Below are 15,350 nucleotides of genomic sequence, written 5' to 3'. Positions count from 1 at the left end.
GACCTGGCTGGCATGCTACGGGAAATGACTTTGTGTTCTCTGGCATCTATAACAAGATCCTAACGTAGACTAAACATTTGATCTTTGTCGCCTCACTGCATAAGCAAAAGGTTAGGAGTATGGAATTCAAAGTTGGTAAGTACAATACAAAATCCAAATCTAGTTCATCGCTTTAATTTTAATCATATATGTATTATTTCTTTTCCTATCAACATAAAATCCCAAACCTTATGAGTAAAAGTTGTTTTAAGTCCTTTTCAAAATAATCTAAAATAAATAAATATAAAAAAGAATCTATCTGACTCTCAGTTACACAGTTTTTACATTTACATATGAAGTGGGTTTTTCTCTTTTAAAAAATTTCATTGTCTATTTAATTATTCTAACAATATTTTCATCCTAATTGATCTCTATGATTTTATGAAGGATGACTAATTTTATTTTACAGGTATAGAAAAGAAAGTGTAGAAACACTAAATAGCTGATGATTCCTGTGCTTTTATATAAATGTGGATGCTTTTATGATGGCTGTAATTATTCATTGAGAAACCACAGTATTTAGATATATTCTAACACAAGGGAGCTTCCTATTCCCATAGAGTTGGAAAGTTCATTAGGGTAGATTTCTTATTGTTTTCCTTCCTTTTTAGGTGTGAAGTTTTTCAACATGAGTGGCCTTGGGGACAGTTCATCTGACCCTGCTAACCCAGACTCACATAAGAGAAAAGGATCGCCATGTGACACACTGGCATCAAGGTAGGAACACTCTTTTTCTTAGTCTGTTTCTGGCAGAGCTGCTTTATCATTTTAAGTCACTTCAGAGCTTTTGCTTCATCTACTCCAAGTTTACCAGCCTTCTCTGAGTCCCTCATACTTACCATGTTCTCTTCCTTCCCCAGGGCCTTTACACATGCTGCTCCCTCATCCAGCTTGCTCCCTCTAGATTTCCTGTAGTCAACACCTATGCATTCTCCAAATACCAGTTTAGTCATTACTTTCTTTTTTTTTAAATTTATTTATTTTGGGCTGCATTGGGTCTTTATTGCTGCATGCAGGCTCTGTCTAGTTGTAGTGAGTGGGGGCTACTCTTTGTTGAGGTGCTCAGGCTTCTCATTGTGGTGGCTTCCCTTGTTGCAGAGCATGGGCTCTAGGTGCACAGGCTTCAGTAGTTGTAGCACGCGGGCTCAGTAGTTGTGGCTCGCGGGCTCTAGAGCGCAGGCTCAGTAGATGTGGCTCACGGGCTTAGTTCCTCCGTGGCATGTGGGATCTTCCTGGACCGGGGCTCGAGCCCTTGTCCCCTGCATTGGCAGGGGATTCTTAACCACTGTGCCACCAGGGAAGCCCTAGTCATTACTTTCTTAAAAGGAGCCTTCTCTTCCTTCCATTAACTATTAGGTCAAATCTCCCCTATTTATATCTATTTCATATGTATTTTTATAGCTATAATCTGTAATTTCAGGTTTTTATTAGTTTGTGTGCTTATTTCATGAGTTCCCTGGCTTCCCTACTACAGGCTAAGCTGCCGTTTGGTAAGAACTTTGTCCTTACTCACCATTTTATCCCTAGTTCCTAGCACAATGTGTAACTTATATATAGTAAGGACACAGAAAATATTTGTCAAATGAATAAATGAATCCATTGTACATCTTTAACTGCTATTTCAATATATTATGGTATTAGTGGAACAAAGAAAAAAATTATTGATATCAGGACTTTAAAGAATGAATATTTGTGGAATTAAATATTTGTGTGTTAATAAGGAATGTGGTCATCAAATAGGCAAAAGAGAATTATTGCTAAGGAGACTCTAATAAATGCCAGATAGAGAAGGAACCTCAATCAGATCAAAACAGCAGCTTTCCTACCTGAGAGAAGAGTCGGGATTTTATTCCATTCACCTTCAAGGATCTGGAGCAAGGTTTCTCAGCCTCCACACTGTTGACATTGTGGGCAAGATAATACTGTGCTGTGGGAAGCTATCCTGTATATTGTAGGATGTTTGGTAGGATCCCTGGCTTCTACACACTAGATGCCAAATAGCATCTTTATATCAGTTATGATAACCAAAATGTCCTACCAGTTGTGATAACCAAAAATGGCTCCAGACATTGTCAAATATCCCTGGGGACAGGGAAAGCAATATGGCCCCCAGCTGATAATCATTGATGTAGCGCATAAAACGGCAGAAGACTCTTCTGTCATTGGATTACATGCTTTTTCTCATGGGGGGACAAAGAAAGAATTTTTACAGGAGAGTGCCAGGGCTTCAGGTTGGGGAAAGAAAAGTGACTACTTCTCTTAATCAGTTCAGAAAACTGTTACTGAGCGATGATAACCTAAGTACTCATAATCATAGGTAAGTGTCCAGAAGCTAGGAGGAATGCTGATATCAAGATGCAATTCAGTTTGTGTTGTCAGAGTTAATGTTCTTGTCTATTTCTATATATGTCAGTCCTTCTTAATATAAGAATAAATAGATAAAACTATTGTATTTTACTTTAAATTTTTATTTGGGGAAAATTTTTTAACCTATAAAAGAATAGAGACTAGGAAACGATGTATACCCACCACATATAAACCACGTATTTGCAGTTTTGTTTAAATAAAAGTAGTAAGATGATTAATGACAAAATTGATCTGTCTCTAATTCTTTCAATCTGTTTTTAATGATTATGCATATATAAGTATCTGTGAACAATAGAGAATGTTTATTAAATTTATATATTACATAATACTATGTGTATTTTTCTACAGTATACTTTTCAGCATGGATCTTTAGACATAAAGATAACTAGATTTGTTCAGTTCTGTTAACTTTTGATAAATATTGTATTACACGAATATACCGTATTTGAGAAATCTGTTTCCCTACAGATAGACATTCCCTATGGGTAAACAGCCATTTTGTTACAAATTTTCATTCTTGCAGCCAGCACTACAGTGAACATGAACATCCTCGTACACACCTCCTGTTTTATACGTAAGAGTTTCTTTAGGATCTGTGTACATTTTTATGTTAACTGGGTAATTATCACATTGTTCTTTAAATGATAAGCATTGAGAGTTCCTTTTTTCTTGTCTCCACACTTCAACGTTTTGCCAATCTGATGGGTGTGGGGTTATAATTTTAAGTACATTATAAGAATCAAGACTTTATCAGATTTCTAATTATAATTTATTTGAACTCTGGTGTAGTATGCCTGCTTAATTTACAACAAACTTATTTGAAAATTCAAAGTTTCTATTTTAAGGAATTATTATTTGGAACATCCAATAATTTCAAATGCAACTAGTATATGTACTGTCTGCTTCTTTTTGATATCTAGTATTCATTTGAAATATTCAATGTATATACGTCACTGAGGGAATATGTCTGTGATGGCAGTCATTCTCTTTATGCTTTTTAGCTAGAATTGTTTTCTGCACCTTGGTATTTTGTAATATTTGTTTTTTAGATACAATTTTAAATTGTTTTCTAAATCTGGTTTTATATTCTGGATAAAAACAGGAATCTCTGTAAATATATAAATATTAAATACATGATCAGAGAAGGAAATATGGTGGTAGAAAGTACAGTAACTGGATTTCCTTTGTGTAACAGCACTGAAAAGAGGCGCAGGGAGCAAGAAAATAAATATTTAGAAGAGCTAGCCGAGTTATTGTCTGCCAACATCAGTGACATTGACAGCTTGAGTGTAAAACCAGACAAATGCAAGATATTGAAGAAGACAGTCGATCAGATACAGCTAATGAAGAGAATGGAACAAGGTAAAAAAATGAACAAAAAAACCCCTGTAACTGTGTGCTTTGTTATTAAGACATTTACAATATGTGATTTTATTTTTTTTCATTAAGAAATTGCATTCAATTTTGTAATCTTATTAAAGGAACATTTTTGTTTAGATGCTATTTATTTTAGAATGTGAATCTGAGACCCTTCTTTTACAACAAAGTGGCTTATTAAGTTATCTTGAGAACTGGTTGCCTTGAAAGGTTATGAGACCCAGTATCATAGGGGATTAAGTCAGGAGATACAAGTTGTGGTATCAGACCTGAGGCTCTGGCATAGGGTTGAAAGACAGCAACTCAGAGGTAGGAAAGTCCCTCCATCTGAGTTATAAGTTTGTCTCTGCCTGGGCTCTGGGTGGGGGAAACAGCCTTCTCTGAGAAAACCCTGATTTATTTTTATGGTTCATATTTATACTATTCATATTTACTGGGGACCCAACACCACACAACTCCTGGGTTGCCTACCAGAAACAAAGGCAAAGCACTTTGAAGGAACATAACCACACCTCGCCCTGTCAGGTTCCCAAAGAAAAAGTGCTTCTGAGGGAGATTTTGTGCTATAAACTTATATAACATAGGAGGAAATAATCCACAGTGAGTAAGAACACAAATAACAAACAGAAGGAATAGACCCCAAAGAACTTCAGATTAATAGCAGCAATGTAAAAAGACTATGAACAAATAGTATGTTTTAAATGGTTGAGGTGATAGGCTTTTAAGATTTTAGGAGTAGATAGTCTAGTGACAACTGATTTAGCAGACAGGAAAAACTGGTATTGTAGGTCTGCAGAGGGGATAGCCAACAAGAGGCTGTATGGTACCTTCCTTACTCAATCTGGAAACTCTGACAGCCTGGCTCATACTCCCTCAGCTGAAAATGGGAGGATTCCTCTGGGGCAATTGAGCAGTCCAAAGGGAAAGACACACAGACACTGACAGTTGGAATTGATCCCCCAAGTGAAAAAATCAGCTCCTTGCTCTGTCCCCACACTTCACACATCTGCCAGTCAGGATTTTAGTACCTCACTCTTTAATATGAATAAAAATCCAGATATTTGAAGAAAGTCTTTTTATAAAAGAGAATAAATCAAGCAAAGGAACAGAATAAAGGGAACTCAGAGGAAGCAGAGACAATGCAGGGAGCAAAAGAAAATGTAAAGCCATCAAACAGTCCCTCAGAGACAAAAAGGAGGATATTTCATCTATGAAACAAGAATAAGATGCTATAAAACGAAACATTGGAACTTAAAATCAGGATAGCTGAAAAAAACTTTACCGTATTACCTTATCTTCTCATACTCTCTGCCCCAAGCATTCCAGGAACACTATGCCTCAGGTATTTGCACTTGCTGTTCTCTCTGTCTGGAATTCTCTTCCCTGGATATACACAAGGCTCACTCCTGCATCCCTTTTATGTGTTGGTTCAAATATTTTTTCTCAATGAACTTGTCCCTCACTAACCTATCTAATATACACACACACACACACACACACACACACACACACACACACACACACACACACACACACACACACACACACACACCTCTCTACATCTTCCTTGATTTATTTTCCCCACAGTATTTTTTACATCTAACATATTACACATTTTATTTGTTTATTGCCTGCCTACCCCCACTAGAGCTTCATGAGGGCAAGGATTTTTCTTTGTTCACCATTGTATCCTTAATACCTGTAGCAGTTCCTGGGTACATAGTAGACTTTCAATGAATATTTGTTGAATAAAAAGATATAGCGTTGAAAGATAATTTGAAGAAATCCCATAGAAAGTAAAATAAAAAAGACAAGCAAAGGAAAACAAGAGAAAGATAGAAATGTATAGGATTAGTTCAGGAGGTATAACACATCATTAGTCCCAGAAAAAAAAAAAAAACCAGACCAAAATTATAAGAAATAATGCAAAGAAACAAAAACCAAAAAGTTCTCAGAATTAGGGGATATGGGTTTCCAGATGGAAAGCACACATGTAGTGCACAGCACAATGAATAAAAAAGAAAGAAAAAAACCTCACACCAATGCACAATTTCTAGATACCAGAAAGAAAAAACAAGAGAGAGGAAAAAACAGACACATACTAGATTACTTTCAGGAGGGTGCGGATTTCCAAATAGGAACACTGAAAATGAGTATCCTGGACCTAGAATTCTGTGTTCATCCAAATGAAATATGAGTGCAAAATAAAGACATTTTCAGACATCTGAAGCCTCAAGAATGTTATCTCCTGTGTACTTTTTTCCAGAAATATCTGTCAAGACCAAGGTAGTAAACCAAGAAAGAAAGGCATAGGATCTTAGCCCAGGGAAACCATGGAATCTTAACAAAAGAAAGGTAGAAGGAGACCCAGGGTTACAGTTGAGCAGCAGAGTAAAGAAGTAGCCAGTCCCAACTGTAGCAGGTGGATAGAGAACTCTAGGAGGAATATTTCTATGGGGAAAAAAATGGAACACATAGAGTATATGATGACTGACCAAATTGAGAGGAATTTTTTAGTCTGGAGGAGAGTTTAGAGATGAATCAAACTTCACAGAAAAACTAAAACATGAAATATGAGAATTGTAAATTATAGCACATACCTTGACTCATTTGTGGACTATATTTATATGGCCATAGTAACATAGATACTAAATACTGACTGCTCTAAAAATTATTGTAACTCTACTGGGAGTATGGGAAGAGGGGATATGTATGTGTGTCTAGATGGTTGATGTAAGTAAGTTAAATTCTTACCTTTTATGATGGCATGTTAATAGATTATGTCTAACATGGGCACAGTCAGGATATAGCAAATAAGCATGTTGTTGAGAAATACGGAATGTATTAGTTAGGATACAGACAAGGCTACTGTAGCAAGAGACCCAAAATACAGTGGCTTTAACAAGGTAGTCTAGGCATGTGTCAGAGGCTCAGATTCCTTCCATCTGTTTTCCTGTGCCATTCCTAGGGTATTGCCCTTACCCATGTGGTCAAACATGGCTCACCTGTACGTGTTCCTGATGACAGGAAAGGGAAAGAAGAAAACAGGAAGGCATGCTTCTGTCCCTTTAAGGACAAGACTCTGTCCTTGCATGTCTCATCTGTTCACATGCCTTAGGCCAGTCATATAGCCACTCCTGCCTTGGGTTTTGCCTAAAATTTTGTTTGTTGTGCTTATCATGCATAGTTACTTAATGTACTTGGACTTGATGGTTTATGTATTTTGGAACTGTTTAAGAAACAAAACCTGTCTTAATGTTAGAAACACATGAAATGATGAAGGAAGTACATCTTAGAACTAAATGAGAAACTCCTATACCATAATAATTAAAAAATAAATAACCCAGTTAATTAATGGGCAAAGGCTCTGGGTAGACATTTCTCTAAAGAAAATACACAAATGACCAATAAACACATGAAAAACATACTCAATATTATTAGCCATCAGAAAAATACAAATCAAAACCACAATGAGAGACCACTTTACACTTGCTAGGGTGGCTACAGTCAAAAAGACAGACAGTAACAAGTGTTAGTAAGGATGGGAGAAACTGAAACCCTCATACAGTGCTGGTGAGAGTGTAAAATTCTGCATCCACTTTGGAAAACAGCCCAGTAGTTTCTCAGAATATTAAAGATAAAGTTATCATGTGGCCCAGCAAGTCCACTTGCAGGTATATACCCAAGAGAAATGAAAACTTGTACACAAATGTTCATAACAGCATTATTCATAAATAGCCAATAAGTGGAAGCAAACAGTATATCAGCTGATCAATGGGTAAATAAAATGAGGTATACCTACACACTGGAATATTATTTAGCAATAAAAAATAGTGAAGTACTGATAAATGCTTCAACATAGATGAATCTTCAAAACATTACACTAAGCAAAAGAAGCCAGTCACAAAGGACCACATATTATATAATTCCATTTATATAAAATGTCAAAAATAGGCAAATCTATAGAGACAGAAAGTAGATTGGTGGTTGCCTTGGGCTTGGGAGTGTTGGGAAAATGAGGAATGACTGCTAAAGGGTATGGGGTTTCTTTTGGGGTTGATGAAATTGTTCTAAAATTTATTGTGATGGTGGCTGCACAACTCTGTGAATACACTAAAAACCACTGAATTGTATGTTTTAAATCCATGAATGGTATGCTGTGTGAATTGTAGCTCAGTAAAGCTATTATTATAAACACTATATGAGATAACATTTTACACCCATTAGGTTCGCAAAAATTAAAAGCTGTGATGATATCAAGTGTCAGCATACAGAAAAACAATAACCCTTGTATGTTACTGGTGGTACATAGATAGTAATTTGTCAAACTTAGTAATGTTGAAAATACACAGACCCTGTGATCCAGCAATTTCACTTCTAATATTTACCCTAAAGAAACTGTCACAAATGTGCAAAAGAGGAAATACTGAAAATAGTTTATTACAGCATTGTAAGAAGTCAAAAGGTCTACCAATAGGGGACTAGGAAATCAACTGTGGGTTATTCATATACTATACAGCAGTTCAAATGAGCGTATGAAATTTATATGTATCAGTATAGTTAAATCTCAAACATAATGTTGAGTGGAAAAAGTTGAAAAAGTCTATATATTTTTATGTAAACATTAAAACACAAAACAATAATATATTTGTAAAAATCATGCATATGTAGTTGAAGTATAAAAACATGCTTAGAAATGTTTATGCTGACCTCAGAACACTGGTTACTTCTGAAAACGGACAGAGGAGGAATAGTGGTAGAGCTGTAGCTCTATTTGTAGCATTTTATTTATTTAAAAAGGAAAGACCTGAAGCAAATAATGTTAACATCTGTGAAAAATGAATGGTGGCTGTGTGACTGTATGCTATGCCACTTTCTGTATTTTTTGGAATATTTGAAATATTTCATATTTTAAAGTGAAAAAAATGAATCTCTATATTCAGTAATACTGTATTTGCTTTTTGGTGAGCTAATTAGTCTGACAGATTGGAAACTTTTATATAAGTATGCTGCTGCTTTAAGATGATGAATGGACTTTTCAACATCACCACACAAAAGAATTCTAAATCATTTAACAGTTGCAGTTTTATCAATCAGATCATCATGACATGAAGGTGAAAAGTTAGCTATTTCACGCAGGCTCACAGAATCGTACCTTCACTCTCTCTTAAGTGGCAATTGATCAAATCAGGAAAGGAGAAAGATGGAGGAAATAATTATTCTTTTACAATTTACTTATTTCTTTAAAATATTTGGTGTAGACTTTTTTTTAAAAGGCTGTATATTTTTACACCATTTTTTCCATTTGTTGGAACACTGGATTTGGTAGGTCAGAATTCAAATCCTCCTGCTGCCATTTATTAGTTATATCATTTGGGACACATTATTTAACCTTTGTGAACCTCAATTTCATCATCCACAAAATGAGTATAATTAAGATTAAATGTGAAAGTGCCTACATAATGAATAAATATTTTTTGAATCTGAAATTAGGTAAATTCATGTCTTAATAAACTTGCCATTATGGAAATGGGCTCTTTTTGGATGTGTGACTTTTTGCTGCTTTGTTACAGAGAAATCAACAACTGATGATGAAGTACAGAAGTCAGACATCTCGTCGAGTAGTCAAGGAGTGATCGAAAAGGAATCCTTGGGACCTCTTCTTTTGGAGGTAGCTGTTCTCATTGACTCAGAAAGTGATCAGAATCTTTTTTCGAGCCAATTTGGTTTTTTTCTTTATCTTCTTTTAGGTTTTAACATCCAATTAATAAATTATAAAACAAAGTAAAGTGTTAAGGAACTTTTAATAATTATTTTATTTTAGAAACTATATTGACCATTGTTACTATTTCAAAATTAAATGTGAATAATGAACATGAGAAATTTTCATAAAGATGCTACCAAAAAACTACTAGAGCTAATCGATAAATTTGGTAAAGTAGCAGGATACAAAATTAATGCAAAGAAATCTCTTGCATTCCTATAAACTAATCATGAAAAATCTGAAAGAGAAATTAAGGAAACACTCCCATTTACCACTGCAACAAAATGAATAAAATACCTAGGAATGAACCTACCTAAGGAGACAAAAGACCTGTATGCAGAAAACTATAAGATACTGATGAAAGAAATTTTAGATAATACAAACAGATGGAGAGATATACCATGTTCTTGGATTGGGAGATTCAACATTGTGAAAATGACTATACTACCCAAAGCAATCTACAGATTCAGTGCAATCCCTATCAAACTACCAATGACATTTTTCACAGAACTAGAACAAAAAATTTTACGATTTGTATGGAAGCATAAAAGACCCCGAATAGCCAAAGCAATCTTGAGAAAGAAAAACAGAGCTGGAGGAATCAGGCTCCCAGACTTCAGACTATACTACAAAGCTACAGTAATCAAGACAGTAGGGTACTGGCACAAGAACAGAAATATATATCAATGGAACAGGATAGGAAGCCCAGAGATAAACCCATGCACATATGGTCACCTTACCTTTGATAAAGGAGGCAAGAATATACAGTGGAGAAAAGACAGCCTCTTCAATAAGTGGTGCTGGGAAAACTGGACAGCTCCATGTAAAAGAATGAAATTAGAACACTCCCTAATACCATACACAAAAATAAACTCAAAATGGATTAAAGACCTAAATGTAAGGCCAGACACTATAAAACTCTTAGAGGAAAACATAGACAGAACACTCTTTGACATATATTGCAGCAAGATCTCTTTTGACCCACCTGCTACAGAAAGGGAAATAAAAACAAAAATAAACAAATGGGACCTAATGAAACTTAAAAGCTTTTGCACAGCAAAAGAAAACATAAACAAGACGAAAAGACAGCCCTCAGAATGGGAGAGAATATTTGCAAATGAAGCAACTGACAAAGGATTAATTTCCAAAATTTACAAGTAGCTCATGCAGTTCAATATCAAAAAAACAAACAACCCCATCCAAAAATGGGCAGAAGACCTAAATAGACATTTCTCAAAAGAAGATATACAGATTGCCAACAAACACATGAAGGGATGCTCAACATCACTAATATTAGAGAAATGCAAATCAAAACTACAATGAGGTATCACCTCACACCAGTCAGAATGGCCATCATCAAAAAGTCTACAAACAGTAAATGCTGGAGAGGGTGTGGAGAAAAGGGAACCCTCTTGCACTGTTGGTGGGAATGTAAATTGATACAGCCACTGTGAAGAACAGTATGGAGTTTCCTTAAAAAACTACAAATAGAACTACCATACAACCCAGCAATCCCAGTACTGGGCATATACCCTGAGAAAACCAGAATTCAGAAAGAGTCATGTACCACACTGTTCATTGCAGCTCTATTTACAATAGCCAGGACATGGAAGCAACCTAAGTGTCCATTGACAGATGAATGGATAAAGAAGATGTGGCACATATGTACAGTGGAATATTACTCAGTCATAAAACGAAACGAAATTGAGTTATTTGTAGTGAGGTGGATGGACCTAGCGTCTGTCATACAGAGTGAAGTAAGTCAGAAAGAGAAAAACAAATACCGTATGCTAACACATATATATGGAATCTATAAAAAAAAAATTTTTCTGAAGAACCTAGGGGCAGGACAGGACTAAAGACTCAGACATGGAGAATGGACTTGAGGAAACGGGGATGGGGAAGGATAAGCTGTGACAAAGTGAGAGAGTGTCATGGACATATGTACACTACCAAATGTAAAATAGATAGCTAGTGGGAAGCAGCTGCATAGCACAGGGAGATCAGCTTGGTGCTCTGTGACCACCTAGATAGGGAGGATGGGAGGGAGACGCAAGATGGGGGAGATATGGGGATATATGTATATAGGTAGCTGATTCACTTTGTTATAAAGCAGAAACTAGCACACCATTGTAAAGCAATTATACTCCAATAAAGATGTTAAAAAAGAAAAAGAAATTTTGATAAAGGCATTCTAATGGTTGGATGGAAAACTGAAGAGAACTGTCTGGCTTTGCTACTTCTTTATTATAGTTAGGACTAGTTGGGAAAAATAAAACTTTTAGAACTATTTAGCTAGGTAGTGCTAATTTCTACTGTAGAATTTCACTTTTGAGTAAGGGATGCCTCAGTTTATTACAGTAGGTGTTTTCCTGACCAAAATTTTAAAACTATTTATGTAGACATTATAAGAGAACTTTTTAAAATGAAGAATTTTTAATCTTGAATTACTTTGTAATTACTGTGTAATTTTCACCCCTTTTTTCCTATCTAATCTTTCCTCCCTCTGTTCTCAAAACAGATATTTTGTTTCCGAGCAGGCTCATCACCTTAAGTACTCCTTTTTCATACATGAATGTTTAAAAACACATATATGTGTGTATATATACACACTCATTCCCCACAAATTAGACTTTTCCATCTCTAGGCCTAATTTTATTTTTTTATATATGTATGTTTATTATGTATGTGCATATACTTAAATATAAATATGTGTATTTAAATCATACACATATTTAAAAATAAATATCTATAAAATTAAATAAATTCTCCTTTCCTGTCCTACCTCAAGGCCCTTCTTTCTGGTGAAGTCTTCCTAACACTCAAACTTGTATAGGTCTCTTGATTTTCTAACTCCTTTATACATTTTTTCCTATTACCCTAACTATTCTTCTGTTTTTGTATGAACCATAATTCCCTCTACCGACACCGCTAATGTGAGAACATTCTCAAAATTTAGTGCTTGGTTTTTTTAGCCCAAGTAATATCATTTGCTTCGTCTTTTATCTCTTTAGAGATGACTCTCAAATATGTACTTCTTGCTTTAACCTCTTTCCGAACGCTATTCCTGTACTTTTAACAGGCTGCTAAATATTTTTGACTCTCCTGTTAGCAAGTTCCCCCTCAAAACCTAAATTTCTTTTTCCCCTCCAAGTTATACAAGCGCTTTGTTACTTTAGGCTGTTGGTTTTAATGATTTTTATTAGGGGAATGAGCACATATTTTATAGTGTTGTAAATATAAAAAAACATTGGCCATTGAAGCTGGATAGAAACTACTCTTTGGGTGAGTGTATAACATATAACTGGGAGAGGGGAAAGCCACCACATGTGATGGACTCTGATGTTTTTATTCTTTTCACAACCCCTTAAATAGATTGCATGACACATGACTGCCTTTTGGAAATAGTGTTATAATAAGTATAGTAAAAATGTTAATGGTAGAATCTGTGTGGTGGATATACAGATGTTCACTACAAAATTATTTCAACTTTGCTATATTTTAAATTTTTTAATATAAGCCATTAGAGGAAAATAAGTTAAAGAAAGAAAAGTACTTTAGGCTCATTTCCCGCTATCCCATCTCTTCCCCGGCCTTGGTTCCTGTCCGCATCCCACTACTTCCCATCCTAGGATGAGACCTGACCCATCCTAGGATGAGACCTGACCCATCCTAGCACTTATTGCTTATCTCCTCTACTCTGCAGGATATCAGTAGACTAGTCTCTTCATATCTTCTAGTTTTTCTGTTGAGGTTCTGTCTGCGTTTTCAGTGTCCCTAAGTTTAAAACTGGCCTAAGAACTTTATATCTCCTGTCAGTTCATTAAATATTTATGAAATGTATTTTCTGCATATAATGCCATTTGAGATACTGAAAAAGTATAAGGTATAGAGGTCCTTGAGATTTGTGGAGTTCCTGTAGAGAAGTGGTAGTCATTTAAATCCCAGTTTTACCACAGGTTCTTCAGAAACCACAGAGATCAATTAGGAGAGCAAATAGATTATCCACAAACTGGAAACAGCACAACTGGAGCCAGAGAATACTACTACTGCTTTAATTTACATAGACATTTGTTATTTCTGTGTAAGAAAAATCTATAACACTTTAAAATGAACAGAAAACGACAGGAAAACATCCATTCAAAACTGCTATAAGAAGAAAGCATTTTTTTTAGATGATGAAATTATTACCCTGAAAACCACTATGAATCAAAGGAAAACTGTAACACAACATTATACATGAATTACATGTCATTAGGCAAGCATTTTCAAATATGAAAAAACACATCAAATTAGAAGTTCCAAAAACTCAGAATAGAAATGTATTTAGGTTCTTGACTTCAAGGAGCTAATAATATTTTTATTTATGAGCTATACAGATGTGAAACTGAGACTGTAAAATAGAATTACATTTATAGACTTCCAAGTTACCTTTATCGACAACCTTTCCTCACCCTTCTTCTGTATCTCCCAATCCTGCCTCATTGCCTTAAACTTTACGGAATCTAATCCAGGGCGGCTAAGAGAAGAAGTGGTAGAAAAGCCACCACGAGATTGTTCATTGACTTATCCAGGCTGCAGTCTAGAGCTGCACTGTTCAGTAAGATAGTTACACATGGCTATTCAAAGTTAAATACAATGAAGAATTCAGACATTTTTGCTGAATGTCTGGTGAGAAAAATTCTCACCAGCCACGTTTAAAATGCTCCATACCCACATGTGGTTAGTAGCTACTGTATCGGACAACACAGAAGAACATTTCCATCATTGCAGAAAGTTCTGTTTGTCATCAGTCTAGAGGGGCCTGCTCAGGTAGAAGATCTGCACATCTAGAAGGTGACCAAATAGCCATGATATTGTGAGAAATTCTCACCATACAATTTTCAATATATTGCCCCCCTCCTTTTTCTTAAACATAAAAAGGTAGCACGAGTTAAGAATAAAGGTATTGGAGGTAATTTCCTACGCTTAAAGAGAGAGTGGTGGGACTTCCTTGGCAGTCCAGTGGTTGAGACACTGCACTTCCAGTGCACGGGGCGCAGGTTTGATCCCTGGTCAGGGAACTAAGATCCCACATGCCGTACGGTGTGGCCAAAAAAAGACAAAAACAAAAAACAAAAGAGAGAGTGGTATTAGAATTTATAGGCTTTTTTTTTTTTTTAAAGCTCCTCATTCTCCAGTGTTCTTTGCTGTCTAAGTTCCTCTACCTCCTGTTCAGAGCTCTGCATTATCTGACTCTTAACGCTGCTTATTTCCTATCGCTCCACAAGAAAATTCTGCGTTAGTCACAGAAGTCTCCCTATACCTTGCATGTGCGTTCAGGCCTCCTAACCTTGTATTATACCATTCCTTACATTGCTTTGTGGCTCTTTGACACTGTTGACCACCCACTTCCGTCTTCCTTAAAACTCCTCATGAGCCTCTTTTATAAAACTATCTCCTTGCCTCTCTGGCTGCTCTTTAGCCTTCTTCTCAGATTTCTCTTTCTTTACCTGCCTTTTAAATGTTAGCATCCCCCAAGGTTCTGGCCTTGGCTCTTTTCCTTTTGTTTTTTATTCTGTGCACATTTCCTGGACAGTTTTATCAACATCTATGTCTCTGTCTATATGATGTGTTCGTGTGTGTGTGTGTGTGTGTGTGTGTGTGTGTATGTAAAATACCAATTAGGGTTTTCTGATTTGAAGCAACAGATACCAATTATGACTAAGTTAAGCAAATGTGAATTTATTGGGATGCTATTTGGATACCACAGAACTGTGCTTAGAAATAAGGTGAAACCAAGGCATCTTATGGAGGCTAGAAA

At 35.8% G+C, this 15,350-nt stretch overlaps 1 protein-coding gene across 7 annotated transcripts in view; it reads left to right on the top strand.

Annotated features, from left to right (window-relative positions):
• Window positions 1–15,350, top strand: part of NCOA1 (nuclear receptor coactivator 1) — a 261,841-nt gene that overhangs the window by 157,327 nt on the left and 89,164 nt on the right. For all 7 annotated transcript variants that reach the window (XM_060309246.1, XM_030858266.2, XM_060309244.1 and 4 more), the window contains 3 exons: window positions 651–756; window positions 3,602–3,768; window positions 9,357–9,454. In XM_060309246.1, the coding sequence (XP_060165229.1) occupies window positions 668–756; window positions 3,602–3,768; window positions 9,357–9,454 (354 nt within the window). In that variant the 5' untranslated portion in view covers window positions 651–667. The remainder of the gene's footprint in view (window positions 1–650; window positions 757–3,601; window positions 3,769–9,356; window positions 9,455–15,350) is intronic.

Source organism: Globicephala melas, chromosome 12 (genome assembly GCF_963455315.2).
Source record: "Globicephala melas chromosome 12, mGloMel1.2, whole genome shotgun sequence".
NCBI classification, from domain to species: Eukaryota; Metazoa; Chordata; class Mammalia; order Artiodactyla; family Delphinidae; genus Globicephala; species Globicephala melas.
Note: the sequence above shows the minus strand (reverse complement) of the source record. Positions and strands in the feature narration are given on the sequence as shown.